Genomic DNA, 13,468 nt, shown 5'->3' with positions numbered 1-13,468 from the left:
GGTGGGTGCTCCTTGTTGGTCTGAACATACCTTGCGTATCATGGGTTTTTTTCAAGTATTTACCATCATTTCTCTTCAGCAATCTTAATGGGAGATGTTGAAATATTATATTGCAATTGTTGTATTGAAGAGAAAAGAGGAAAACTAATTAAATTATTTATACTTTCAGGGAAGAAAACAATGAGATGATATTGTCTTGAATGACCTTTCCTAAGTATGGGGATATAGCATCTTACACAATAGACTCTTGGTTCATGTTTCAATTACTGACCTTTACTGTGGAGAAAATTAATGCAATTTTCATCGTAATCCACCCATACAAATAAGATCCATACGGAAGGTTTCCACATGCTGAATCTAACTCAAATGGAAAATGTCAGCTGTTTGCTACTGGATGAATTTGACTTTAATTTGTTCAGCTAGAGTCTTTTTGAACTGTGCTCATAAAACTTTGTATATTTTTGGTACCTATTTTTGACGGAGAATTTCCTACAGTAGAAACATTGGATTTTTCTTCTTTGGGGATTTTTTCCCAATTGTCTTTTTTCCAATACATGAGATACTAAACTTTTCTTAGAAGTTGCTAAATAACTTGGCTTAAAGCCACAGTGTCATCTGATCCTTCCCTACTACATCCCACTAGCCAAGTAGGGCTACGCTGGCTCACCACCGGATAGAAACCCTCCAAGAAAAAAAAAAAAAAAACACACCACAGGAATCGTTGTTGATTTAGTTTTGTCTCTGATTTTCTTTTGAATCAATTACCAGACCTGGAAATCGCAGTAATTTAAGTTTTTTCTGTTTTGGAGGAGATACAAACTTTTATCCAGACAGCTTAAGATCATGAGAAGACTCCAAGACTCTTTCCAGTCGGGTGCTATGATACACTCATTCAACAAGGTAACTGTCTGCTTGTGAAGCTCTACAGTCGTTGTCAAAAAAGGGGAAAAAAAAAAAAAAAGTAAAATAAATAAACGGTCAACGATCAGACAGCTTACATTCTGGAATGCATGTAACTTCTCTATACCTTTCTACTGGCGGGAGAAAGATGTTTCAGTGATGTAATTTTAAAACAATCCTTATTCAGACAGCCTGACAGACCCCAGAGCTGACACGACGCAGCCTGAACTCTGTGTCCAAGATGGCACAAATCCGAGAAGGCATTCATCCACCGAACAGCTTGTGCCAAAGGGACAGAGCTCTCTTATCTTTTACAGTCCTCCATGCTGGTATTTTGGGAGGGGAGAGGGGGAAAGAAAGGGGGAGCTGGCAATTAAGCCCTGTCATTTAAGACAGATAGTTTAGGTGGAGGGAGTTAATCTGCTCTCGGGTTTTTGAACTAAGCGTCTGTGTATTTATAATTTGTAAACAGTTAATCTCTTAGAGGGTGTGTTACAATTCCCAGAAGCATTGTCTGTTATGTCTAACATGCAGCAGAACCCAGAAAGGCTATGTGTGCAATTATTTTGATACAGCACAATGATAGGAAACAGAAACAGTGGCCTCGTATACCACAACCCAACTAGCAGATTTCAACTGCTGAAGCTCTTGTATTAGGGAGGAAAAAAAAAACACACGGACTTCTTTTTAAAGTATAGTTGTCTGTTTAAATGTTGACATTGCCATGAGATAATGTCATAAAATTACATTTTTCTTACACTCCCTAGAGAGCATTGGCCACCCTCAGACTTGGAAAAGTCATTTAGAATAACCTAATGTACTTAAAGATGCAAGTCATCAGAGTGTAAGCATGGACCATCACTGATGCAAAGGAGATATACCCAGGACAGGATGAAGCCATTAAGGCAATGCTGCACAGCACTTGACATGGGACACATGTAGTGGCTGGCAATTCTCTCTCCTGGTAATTCCGTGTCAGAATTCCATAGACCCATAACACTAGTATATCAATTAATAAAAGTTATGAATTGTTATTGCTGTAATGTTAGGATGTAAAGTGTTATCTTGATGAGAAAGCCTGCTGGAGGTGTCTACTGTGAGTAGCTTTAGCCAGTGCTACCAGCTCTCCATTTCAAAGAGTCACTGTCCATGTATGAAGTGGAGATAGAGGCAATGCCGATTACAAAATGGTAGGGCCAAATCATCAGCAGCTCAACATTGACTCTCAGGAGTTTTCCCAAACCTGCATACTTAGTTAAAGGAAACCAAGAAAAAGAATGACAGTGAAAGGGGGGTGGGGGTGGCAAAAATGCAAAGTGATTAGATCCATATTTAAGTGACCCAGTTGTATTTAGAGAGACAACCAAAGTCACTGGAGTTAAATCTAGGGTAACCTAGAATATTTTGGCTTCGCAGCAATGAAGCTGTTGCACAGCACAAGAAACAGAGGATTAAATACCTACTTAATACATTTTTACTTTTTTTTTCCCCCACCTCAGCACTTGCAAACGAAAAAGAGAAATATTAAAAAAGAAGAAAGTAAATGGGATTGGTTCCAGCGAATAACTTACACCTTTAGGCATCACACAAATAAGATGTAGGGTCAACATTTACAGATGTCCAGTTTTGGGTAGCCACAAAATAGAAATTATCGACTTTTAGAGATACACAGTATTCCTTTGAAAAAGATGCAACTTTCATTTAGCAACTTCTGATGAGTTCCAGATATTGGTCCATCTAGTTGACCAATTTTACGATGCAAAGAGTAAATTATAAATGAGAACATTTAAACAATTATTGTGTGTTGCAAGAAACCTGTAATTCCACTATATTGTCTAAAGTTCACTTTATAACTTTGATAGATTTCTGGTTGCTCATTAAAATGTAACCACCACAGAAGAGCAGGTTAAATTTAAATAACTATTCCCATCAATTACTCTGTGGAGCTTCAATTCTAGTGTCTGTGACTAAGAAGAGTTAAGGTGCACTTGATAACTGTGGTATTGATTTACTTCTCAATGATCAACAATTTCACTGTAACACTCTTAAATCACAGAATATTCAAGAAGAGTGTTATTAACTTAGTATGCAATTTGAAAGTTTCACGTCGCCTTGTGAACATTTTCTTCCTAACAGCTAATGTTCCTTTGCATGCTGTTGCTCGTTAAATAATTCCTCACCTTTTAACTTTAAAGTATTTATAGATTATCAGATCCTCCTTCACTTACTTATGTTTTTTCAAGCTGTATACATTAAGTTCTCTTAATCTTTCTTCATATGTCATGCTCTCTAATCCTTTTATCATTTGTCACTGTGGTTTGATAAACTTGAAAAAAAAAAAATCCAATGAATTTTTCACAGTGAGAAGAATAAGTACGCTCCAATAAAGTAAGAAACCGGCCTTGCCAATTCCAATTCTTTCTACATTTCAGCCGATGAACTAAAGCCATTTTTTTCCCAGTCTCTCAAAGAAATGTTGAGAAAATTCTAACCAGTCCTCCACAAATCACACTAATTCTGGCCTACAGAAATGGAAATGCCAAATCATCTGGGGAAAGCCATCAGTACAGAATGTCATCCAACACTCGAAATGGAAGTGATGGGGGATTTTACATAGTCATGCATGTCTTTGCACCTCGTCCACCCATACACATACCTATAAGTGCACATACAAGAACACGTGCCTGTTACAATGTCAAGCACAAACTGGGGACTGCTCAGATTCAATTAATGTTCAGAGGTCTTGCGTAGGTAACGCCACTGATGAATGTTATACAAACCAATCTTTTCATACTTTCAAATTTGCCAATCAGCAAACTGGTAACAATTGTTTTCCCAGTTAATACAGATAATAAATGAAGATCTCATGGAGATAGAATGGTGGGTTTGTGCTTTCCCACGTTCCTTCTGATTCTAGCTAACACAATCGTGAGATATGCTTACCTTATCATCTTCATCCTCATCTTCATCCAAGCCCATAAGCTCCTGCAAAAGCAGATGTCCGTATTACAAAACAGTACACTTACTTTTCAGTGACAGGCAATGTTCAAAAAGCTTATGATACTCCCACAACATTTCATTACACAGTTTTCTCCCACTGCTATTGCAAGTCATCAAAAAACCCCACCGCTTTCACCTCTCAGAAATAACATTTTGTATTCAAGGACTTCTTTTTTGTGATATCCTGAACAAAGCATGCAATACCCTATACAAATTTTAAGTCTAAATAAAGCATTAGTGGCTGTGTCCAGTAGTTTGAAGGCAACAGGCTTTCAAATTCATTGCCGACTTTTACTGTCTGTAAACAGCTTTGTTCTTAGTTTGACAAATGAACCAGCTGCCGTGTCAAGGCTGAGGACTCTGTACTCAACTTTTTCCATCCTCATTGCTACAATAACTGCTCCCTCCCTTTAGGGCCATTACTGAAACATTAGACTTTAGAAAATACATTAGTATGAACATAATCAACCTCACGAATCACAGTCAGATTTCTATGCAGCATTATTTCCTCCCTTTAACTTCTACGCTGACAGGTAGGGGAGAAAACAAAAGACTTGGCTAAGCCTTGAAATTAGGAGCACTTCGCTTTCAATTCAGGTATTTAATAAGCTGAGCCTTTAACAGGGTCCTCCAAGTTTTTCTTGGTTATTTAATAGGTACATTTGAATTGTTTAATTCAAGCTTAAATACAGCAAACATGCAAAGAATGTGAAGAATCACAATAAAAGATGTTTTGGATTTGGAAGTTTTGAGGAGTTGGGTTTGTTTGTTTGTTTGTTTTCCTTAGCAAAGCAGTTGCATCTAGTATGCAGAAAGTACTGAGAGCTTAGATACCCAGATTTACTCTTTGGCTCTCTGGAATACCTCGAGGAGCTGAATTAACACTGATCATGGTTTACATTTCTATAGAAGCTCCTCATCTGTAAATCATAAACCATTTTACCAATATTCACAAATTTAGCCTCCTGGCAATTGGATCATGCGTACAAGGTTAATACTGTTATTCCCATTTTATAGCACAGAAATCAGAGAGAATTTGAGGTCCACTTTTGCAAAGACTGTTGCTCGCATTCCGCTATATACATGAAACATGCATGCTGGCACACAAAAACCAAAGGTAGTACACATGCAACCAAGGTCTGAAGAAGCGAAAAATAAATAAATGACTGTGTAAAAAGCATCGGTATTTTGAAGAAAACCTTTTCTCATCTGCAGGACAGATGTGACATGGGGTAGCACCTGATTGTCTATTTTTGACCTACAGATGGTTAGAATAATAGACACTCATAAAAAAGAAATCAGGTAATATTAAAGGCACTTTGACTACTTGTTCCATATGATCCCAATCCTGCAAAGCACTTAGGCAGATGTGTAACTTTGCTTATGCAAAACGCACCCCTGAATTTCATGGCATTGCATTGTTCACAGGACGTGTGACAGGAAAAGGGCCAGCTTTCTGATGGACCTTTCTTCAGTATTACTACAATTAACCTGTATTTTCAGATACAGCCTTTTTGTAGTATCCACCTAAATGATGTACTGCTCAATTTTGCTGACTTACGTGAGACTCTCCTCACTTGAACATGCAACAAACTCACTACAGGATGAGTGATGGGTGCTGGAAGGCATTCTCTGTGTATTTTTTCCTGGGCAAGTTACTATTTTATATCGTCTTTTGTATTAAAAACAAAAACACCTGTTTGCTTGGGATTCTCCCACATGGGAAGTTCTCATTTGCTTGATGAAATAAAGTAGTCACTGAAGACACACAATTATCTTTCTACACTATTCTGGACTTGGCTGAAATTGGAGAAAAGCATTTCTTTTACCATTTGTTCTCAAATCAAGTCTATGTCCTGGTTTGGATAATGCAACTTTCCCTATTTTCTAACAATCTTTCCACTTGGGAATGGATGAAAACTGAACTAGGAGCAACTTTTCTCGCTAAAACGAATAAACCAGCTATTGACCTTTTTAATTCTGGGACATTATTTCTTTGTATAAAATCCATTTGATTCGTTTAGGTAAAGGTATTCTTTATGGGTACAAATGTCAATCATCTTTTTATCAAAAGTTAGAAAGAAGCTATAATTCAGCCTATATTTCATTACTGTACTTACTACACATTTAAAAACAGGATATTATGGACATCCATGAATTTACTCTCATTTCTAACTGTAATTACCATTGTTATGTAAGTAAAGTCAGTGGTCAACATCAAACAGCATTTCATACCCCAACAGTAGCACTTTGCCACACATCTTGTAATTATTTTTGTATTTAAATCTTTTTTTCTCCCAGATCAAGTTAAAAAACTGAAGGCTAAATTTCTGGGGGAAAAAAGCATTTGTCATTTAAAAGTGGGGGGTGGGGAGGAGGAATAAGGGCTTCTTAAAGTCTCAGATCACAGGACAAAGTTTAAAAACTAGTAACTTCTCTTTCAGCTTCTATTGACTTCTGTGAATCACGAATCATCAGTGTGATGCAAAGTGTAAGAGCAGTAAGGGCATGGGTTTTAGGAACTTGTTGCTTTGTAAATCTTTCTTAATTCAACTTAGTTAAAAACGTTTGTAGTTATTTAGTAAGTGAAATCCCCCTCCTACACACTCTCATCGTCTTCTCCTACTACTCGGAATGGTTTATTGCTTGAATTGAATCATGAAAATCGAGAGGGTTGAGGTTTCTTTTCAGTAACTTCGAAATAAAAATGTTGTTTAGCCACACAACTAGCTTAATACCATTAAAATGCATGACATTTTGCTCAAGGGCAAATTCAAGCTGGGGCTGCCAGAAATGTTCCTGCTACTTTACTTGCCTGGGCATCTTGGGTGTTGTTGACCTTCCCTGTTTTGATGAGGGAGAAGTTGTATGCAAAGAGCACCAGCAGAGCCAGGGGCAGCATGTACAGTTCCACGCTCCAGACGGTGACCACAAATACCTGGGAGAAATAAAGCAGCAGAAAGGAATACATACAAGTGTTTAAAGAGAAAGACATACAGAAAGCCTTTCAGTCATTATCCCTATGTACGTTCATCCTTGAATCTCTGTTAACCTCATTCATATTATTATTTTGGTCAAGAAAATCTGCTGGCAGAGCATGCTCTCTTTCTATTCTGTTTAAATCTATTAGGCTGCCGTTTGTTAGCTTCTTCTCCCCTGTATCTGGTGAAGTACAAGGCCATGAACATCAGGTTAGTCCGAAGGCTTTATTCACTCCTTCCTGGGACCCCCTCAAGCCTGAAAGCCCTTTGTCCTTAGTGCTAGTGCATAACAGACCCACTTGTAGAGGTAAACCTGCTCCACTTCATCAAACGCTAATTGCCAGGGGGTCTTTCACCGGCTAGAGGAGAGTTTTTTCCTCTTGTGCAACAGGAGCCATCCAGCTCCCTTGTCACTCCACAGGAGATGATCAGCAAATACATCTTCACCATTAATCCACCTATGTTCTTGGCATAGCAGCACAGAGAAAGGACCATGACCTTCCAGGAGGCAAGGCTCTAGGTTGCATGTGATGCATTATTTTGGAAAGGGATCCAGTAAGCCTCGTCTCCATTCCCATACCCTTGCCATTTTTCAGCACAGCATATTCCGATTTCCCTGGTTGCTTGGAGTCTCTCTGCCCAGGAACGGTATGAGTTTGTGCGTTTGGAGTGGTATCTGACAAAATCCACTAATAGCAAGATCAGAAGCCAAATTTTGAAGTTCTGTTCTGCAAACTGGATCAGCAAAACATGCACCTAACATGATGGGGATTTAAAAAGCACTTAGGATTTTTAAAAACAAATGATACCAAGCCAAACTGCAATCCTAACTTACAATTACCAACGATACCTGAATGGACTCCAAACTTGGAGTGGTTGGCAATGCAAAGTTAATAAACTAAATCCAGAATTGCCATAAAATGAGTGTTGTGATCCCATTTCCTTTTCTACTCATACATAGTGTCTCCAGAACTGCCTAATGCTGGTCATAACTTGAAGCTATTTTAAACAATTTCCTTTAAAGACAAGGCACAAACACATTTATCTGATTTACACGCACACCCACCCCAAAAGGAACCTGGAATGAACAGAAACAAAAATCCCATTTTTAGAATAATACAGGTAGGTGAAAATGAGTCAGGTCCAGTTAATGTATCTCAAACTGCAACAAAGGGAAAACTCTATGGGTTATCAGAAAGCTAAATCTCTACCCCCCTTCATCCTTGGCCCGTCAGACACTACATATAAAGGCAACATTGGCACTTGCAGAATGGGATATTTATGGCAATGTATTTTGCATTATGGACTTGAAAGTCTAACCACACTGTACCAAAGCAGTACTTCCCACTGCTTTCAGTGGGGTGAGAATTTATACCCCTACAAAACAGCAGCTGTTGTAACTTTCAACAAAAAGACTTGTCGGACATCAGACAAATGGCCAGTTAATATCTACCAGGGGCCAAACATAAAGCAAGACACAATGACTGTATCCATAACCCTGCCCAAACAGCAGTTGCGTTTTCTAGAGTGAACCTGATTTCATGTTAGCTGTTGCTATGCAAGGAATTAGACTGTCATCCTGTTCTTGGCATTCGTAGGCCAGTAAAGCAATCTTTGAGATATATTCATTTATAAAATGGGCTGACATCCAGACAATATATCCCCATACAATTGATTTGCAGCATAGGAATGTAGAAGAGGATTTGGTTTTGCTTTGGTTTGTTTTTTTTTTTTTTCTTTTTGAGCCTGCTTTTCAACATACTAAAAAATTAGAAGTGATAACGATTCCAACAGCCACATTTCATGTGTAAGCAAGGCAACAGAAACACAAGAATCCTGGCCAAGAAGGCACGGTACTTGATCTGTCTTACAGGAGCCTTGCATGGCTTTAGCTAATAAAGACTTCAAAAACTGTGATATTCCAAGCTAAAAAGTCTTCCATAAATGAAAAGTTCTAACCCGAACAAGTTCCTCTGAAGCTATTCCAACTCTCTTGGATGAATCTCTACTTGCTTTGTAAGACAAAGTGAAGGTGATACCAGCTCCTGTCCTACCTCAAATATCACTCTAAAGAACAAGGACCTATTATTGTACATATCTATACAGATATCTATCCCAGGTATATATAGACAGATAAAAATAGACACACGCATATAAATATACATCTGATCCTTATGTGAACTCCTTCATGGAAATTCACATTGCCAGGTATTAATTCAAAACATTTGCTTCAGCCTGTTGGAGGAGCTTGCATTTACATCATCTCCCTGGGGTATTAGCAAACTCAAGTCTTCTCTTAACACAGCAAAAAGACTCCACCGGCAGTCAGCTAGGCAAGGTCCTACAGGAGTCAATGAAGCTCTTGAAGAACCTCTCTTCATTCATTCATTCAATTGCAGGACGAACCAAATTTAGTGCATCTGTCACCATCCTATATGAACATCACTCTGCTCAGTTGCAAGTATAATACAACCTTGCAATCACAGGTCATTTAGGCAAGATACAAAATCAAGACCTTGGTGATTTTAGATCCAACAGTACATTTTGTGTATCATTAAGTTTCAGACCTTAAATAAAACTTAAAACGTAATTACAAAATCTCACTGTAGTCTCAACTGACAGCTGAGGCATACTGTCACTTCCTTTCTAATGCTGACTGGTTAATCGGTTGCTGAGTTATAACTCAGACAGTAATGCTTTGATAGAGCTCCCACATCCCCTTAAGAAGAGTTGCTTTACTGCTACCGAGGCAGCAGAAGGAACTTTCATCGCTGTGACACAACACAGACACAAGACAAATTCATTTAGCTATTCAGAAATTATTTAGCCTCAGAGGTATGGGAAATTATTGCTGTGAACATACAGTACCTAATAAAAGTTCTGAGGGCGTTTATAAAGCGAATAGAAATATTTCTGCATTCTAACAGCCTTTTGAGTAGTTCTGCAGCATCAGCTTTCAAAGCAGTTCCCAAACAGGCCCATGTCCTATTTTATCAACTCTCATGCAGCTCCCTGACACTGACTACAGCATCAGCAGCCCTGTGATATAGACGCACACTTCTCAAATTAAAAGGTTCTCAATCACGCATGTTTTTATTTTCTCCCCAGTGATTCCTTATGCCTGGGAGAAGCTCCTGCATTATCCTCCCTAAATTATTTTCTTAGCAACACCTTTTGCCAAAACTCGGGAATGGTTCAGCTGCTGATGTATACAATGGCCATTAAAAGGAACAATATCTTCTTGATTTCTTGAAAACCCTAGTCTGTCTTTTGCCTAATACGTAGGCTGGTAAGGGAAGTCATTAACAGGTTCAGATCACTTGCTCAATATCACAGAAGTCAGGGACAGAATCCAAGCCACCGTTTCAAGTGATCTGGTTTTAACAAATCACACTTTTTTCACAATATTTCACATCATCGTTAGACTAAGTTCTGTCAGATATAATCCATTACATCATTGACGCTTTTTCTTCTGGGCTTCATACTGTGCATGAGAGAAGTTAAAAGGACAGTAGCCAATTTCTTAAAAAAAAAAAAAGTCAAACAAGTGAAAGCTAGCTTTCTGTGTTACTACTTTTAATGCAGTTTGAGAGTACAAAAGCCTATTATAGAACTGAGCAATTTATTTCACAGCATTATAAAACAATGATCGAAACAGAAACAGAAATGAGATAGACATATCTAGAGGAAAAAAAAAAAGAGCTCTTGAAACTTATATTTAGACTAGGGTTCTACCTAGAAGAGAACAGCAATATCACAGCCTTGGAGAAAGGACCACTTGATTTCAGCTGATTAATGTGTTGCTATTTCAAAGGGCCTAATAACTACAAGTTAATGCTCTGGAGGTTTGGAAGCCGTTTCATCTGAAAATCATTGAAGAGGGGTCCAACTGTTCCTGTCAAGAAGCATGGAGTTTGAACAACCATGAGAGTGGCCCTTTTGACAGCAGTACAAAAGATGAGAGAAGGCAGTCTCAACTGAAAGTAAAAACAAACCCTTAGAAACACGTTTCAAATCTGTTTTTTCTGCCCCTCTGGTTCCAATTTAGAATCTGACTATTAAGAACAGATTTTAGACGGGTGTCTACTAAAGTATGCCCATAAAAGATTTGTCACCAGCAAACCCACAGTCATGGGATAGAACAGTTTTAAGAGGTTTAGAAACCTAGCATTAGATAAGATTTTCTGTGTAATTTTTCTACACAGCAATTATAATGTTTTTAACTCTAAAAAACAGGCTCTTTTTGACCTGGTAAGTCTTTGTGGAGAAGTAAAAGATGCTGTGTCATGTGCCAGAATAATCCTTGGAAAACAACAGTGATGGGAGAAGGAGAGGGATACATTCCATCAGATGGAAAAAATAAAAGTGAAAGGAGATTAAATGCATGCAAGGAACCTATGGTAAAAGGTTACTTTCTCAGCCAGCGTAGGCTCCGATGCTAATGAAATGCCTCATCAGCAGAGCTGTGAAAAATATTATTCGAAACTAGTTTCAAAACCACACACAATTTCACTGAACTCTAAACTACTAACAGCTTTGTCAAAAGTTTCCTTGCAATTTACATACATGGTCTATGCAATTCATGAAGTCAGGAGAAAAACTTGAGCTGATGCTGTTGTGAATGTCCAAGTTATGTTTTGAACTAAATCAAAACACTGATTTTTATCTGAGACAAAGACATGCTCCCCTTTATTTACAGGGGAGAAGAATTACATATTTTTAACTTATCTCCGGGTTATGGAGCCTCAAGTTGCCATGTACACACAAATGGACTCTATAAAAGAGGAGAAATTTCTGCAGCTAAATATTCAGGGACAAACTCTCTAGCATTTTTTTTAAGCTTTCAGTCCCTCTGCCCCTAACAAAATACAGGATATTAGCCAATAACATAAGATACTGGCTCCCCAAAAGGGCATTTGAATCCCTTGGAGGCAATAAGCCTGTCGACAACAAATTATTTCTGACAGATACTTATTCCTGCCCTTAGAAAGGGAGAGTAAAAGAGTAGAGGAGGGAGTGAACACACTCAACATAGAGCAAGATATTCATGCATACGTGTGTATATATATATCTGTACATGCAGAGGTACCTCTTCCAGATACGGGCAATATGGATGCACGAACACAGTGGTGTTGAGCCCACGCTAACAGAAATTAGGGTACCCGGTGTGGGCTCAGCCTGATGTAAGTGCAGTAACGAGGCTTGCGCTCTTGGGCTGGGTTGTGCATTGGACTAGTGAGAATCTTAAAAAGAGACGTCTATAACAATTATGGAAATTAGTCTAATATAGCCCCACCTCAGGGCATGGCAAATAAAGGTTGAGGCGGTCACGTAGCATGTATTTCCCACTAAAGTCCCTCTCCCAAAGATTTTTTTTTTCTTTTTTTAAGAACAGATCCTCTTCCAAAGATGCACTCCAGAATCTCTCTTACTAATACTCTCCGTATGACGCTCTCTCACCGTGCCATGCTCAGCTGAGAACGCTCCTATGCCACTTCATAGCCACCCAGCTGGTGCTCAAGGAGGGGTCGGTTACGAGCAGACTCGCTCCCTCATTGCGATGCAGTAACGAAGAACGTGGCAGGAAGAGAAATTATGCTTAAATAAACTGGCACTGTCAGAAGAAACCTATTTACTTGAGATTCAATTTGCTTTTTGTGTCCCCAGCAAAAGAACGCAGAGCATCTCAACAGTGGTATGAAACGTGTGCTGTATTGAACAGCAATGACCAAAATCAAAAATGACCTGAAGGAATAGAGGTCTTTAAATATTTATGCCATATTGCAAATTATCTCTGCATTGCTCCACACATCAGCATACAAGTTACTAATTTTTTAAGGGTGTATCACAGGCAAAAAGCTTAGCTCTTCTACGCAAGCTCTCTGTTGCAAGCACAAACACAATTGGAATCTAAAAACAAAGACACACAAGAAAATCTACCTAAACACCCCAAAGCCAAACCAAAATATCAAATTTTGCCCCAAAATAACTCAGTCTTTATTACACGCATGACTGTGCAGAATTGAGAAGTAGGAATAAAGGATATGTTTGTACAATTTGCTACCATGTAGATCTACCTGATTTTTTTTCAGAAGATGCTTTGGGTAACAGAAACAACATGGCCACGTTTGCCCACCTCAGTTGCCTGCGTAGTGTCCTGGTTTTCGGCTGGGATAGAGTTAATTCTCTTCCTAGTAGCTGGTACAGTGCTGTGTTTTGGATTTAGCATGAGAATAATGTCATAACACACTGATGTTTTGGTTGTTGCTAAGCAGTGCTTACACTAGTCAAGGACTTTTCAGCTTCCCATACTCTACCAGCAAAGAGGTGCACAAGAAGCTGGGAGGGAGCATAGTCAGGACAGCTGACCCACACTGGCCAAAGGGATATTCCATACCATGGGACGTCATGCTCAGTTGGCCAGGGGGCAGCGACTGCTGCTCGGGGACTGGCTGGGCATCGGTCGGCAGGTGGTGAGCAATTGCATCGTGCATCACTTGCTTTGTATAGTCTTCTACTATTATTATTATTACTATTTTACTTTATTTTATTTCAATTATTAAACTGTTCTTATCTCAACCCATGAG

The 13,468-nt window shown here is 38.8% G+C and overlaps 1 protein-coding gene across 2 annotated transcripts in view; it reads right to left on the bottom strand.

Moving 5' to 3' along the window:
- The window catches only part of MCTP2 (multiple C2 and transmembrane domain containing 2), a 107,632-nt gene that overhangs the window by 14,177 nt on the left and 79,987 nt on the right, over positions 1-13,468 (bottom strand). Inside the window, exons 17-18 of one of the 2 annotated variants that reach the window (XM_009276589.2) lie at positions 6,716-6,838; positions 3,844-3,885 (exon numbers count right to left, since the gene is read on the bottom strand). The exons of the other annotated variant lie outside the window; for it this stretch is intronic. Of the exons in view, the coding sequence (XP_009274864.1) occupies positions 3,844-3,885; positions 6,716-6,838 (165 nt within the window). The remainder of the gene's footprint in view (positions 1-3,843; positions 3,886-6,715; positions 6,839-13,468) is intronic. 2 annotated transcript variants of the gene reach the window in all.

Source organism: Aptenodytes forsteri, unplaced genomic scaffold, assembly GCF_000699145.1.
Source record: "Aptenodytes forsteri isolate BGI_AS27 unplaced genomic scaffold, ASM69914v1 Scaffold1, whole genome shotgun sequence".
Lineage (NCBI taxonomy): Eukaryota > Metazoa > Chordata > Aves > Sphenisciformes > Spheniscidae > Aptenodytes > Aptenodytes forsteri.
The sequence above is the reverse complement of the archived record's forward strand: the minus strand, read 5'-3'. Positions and strand labels throughout refer to the sequence as shown.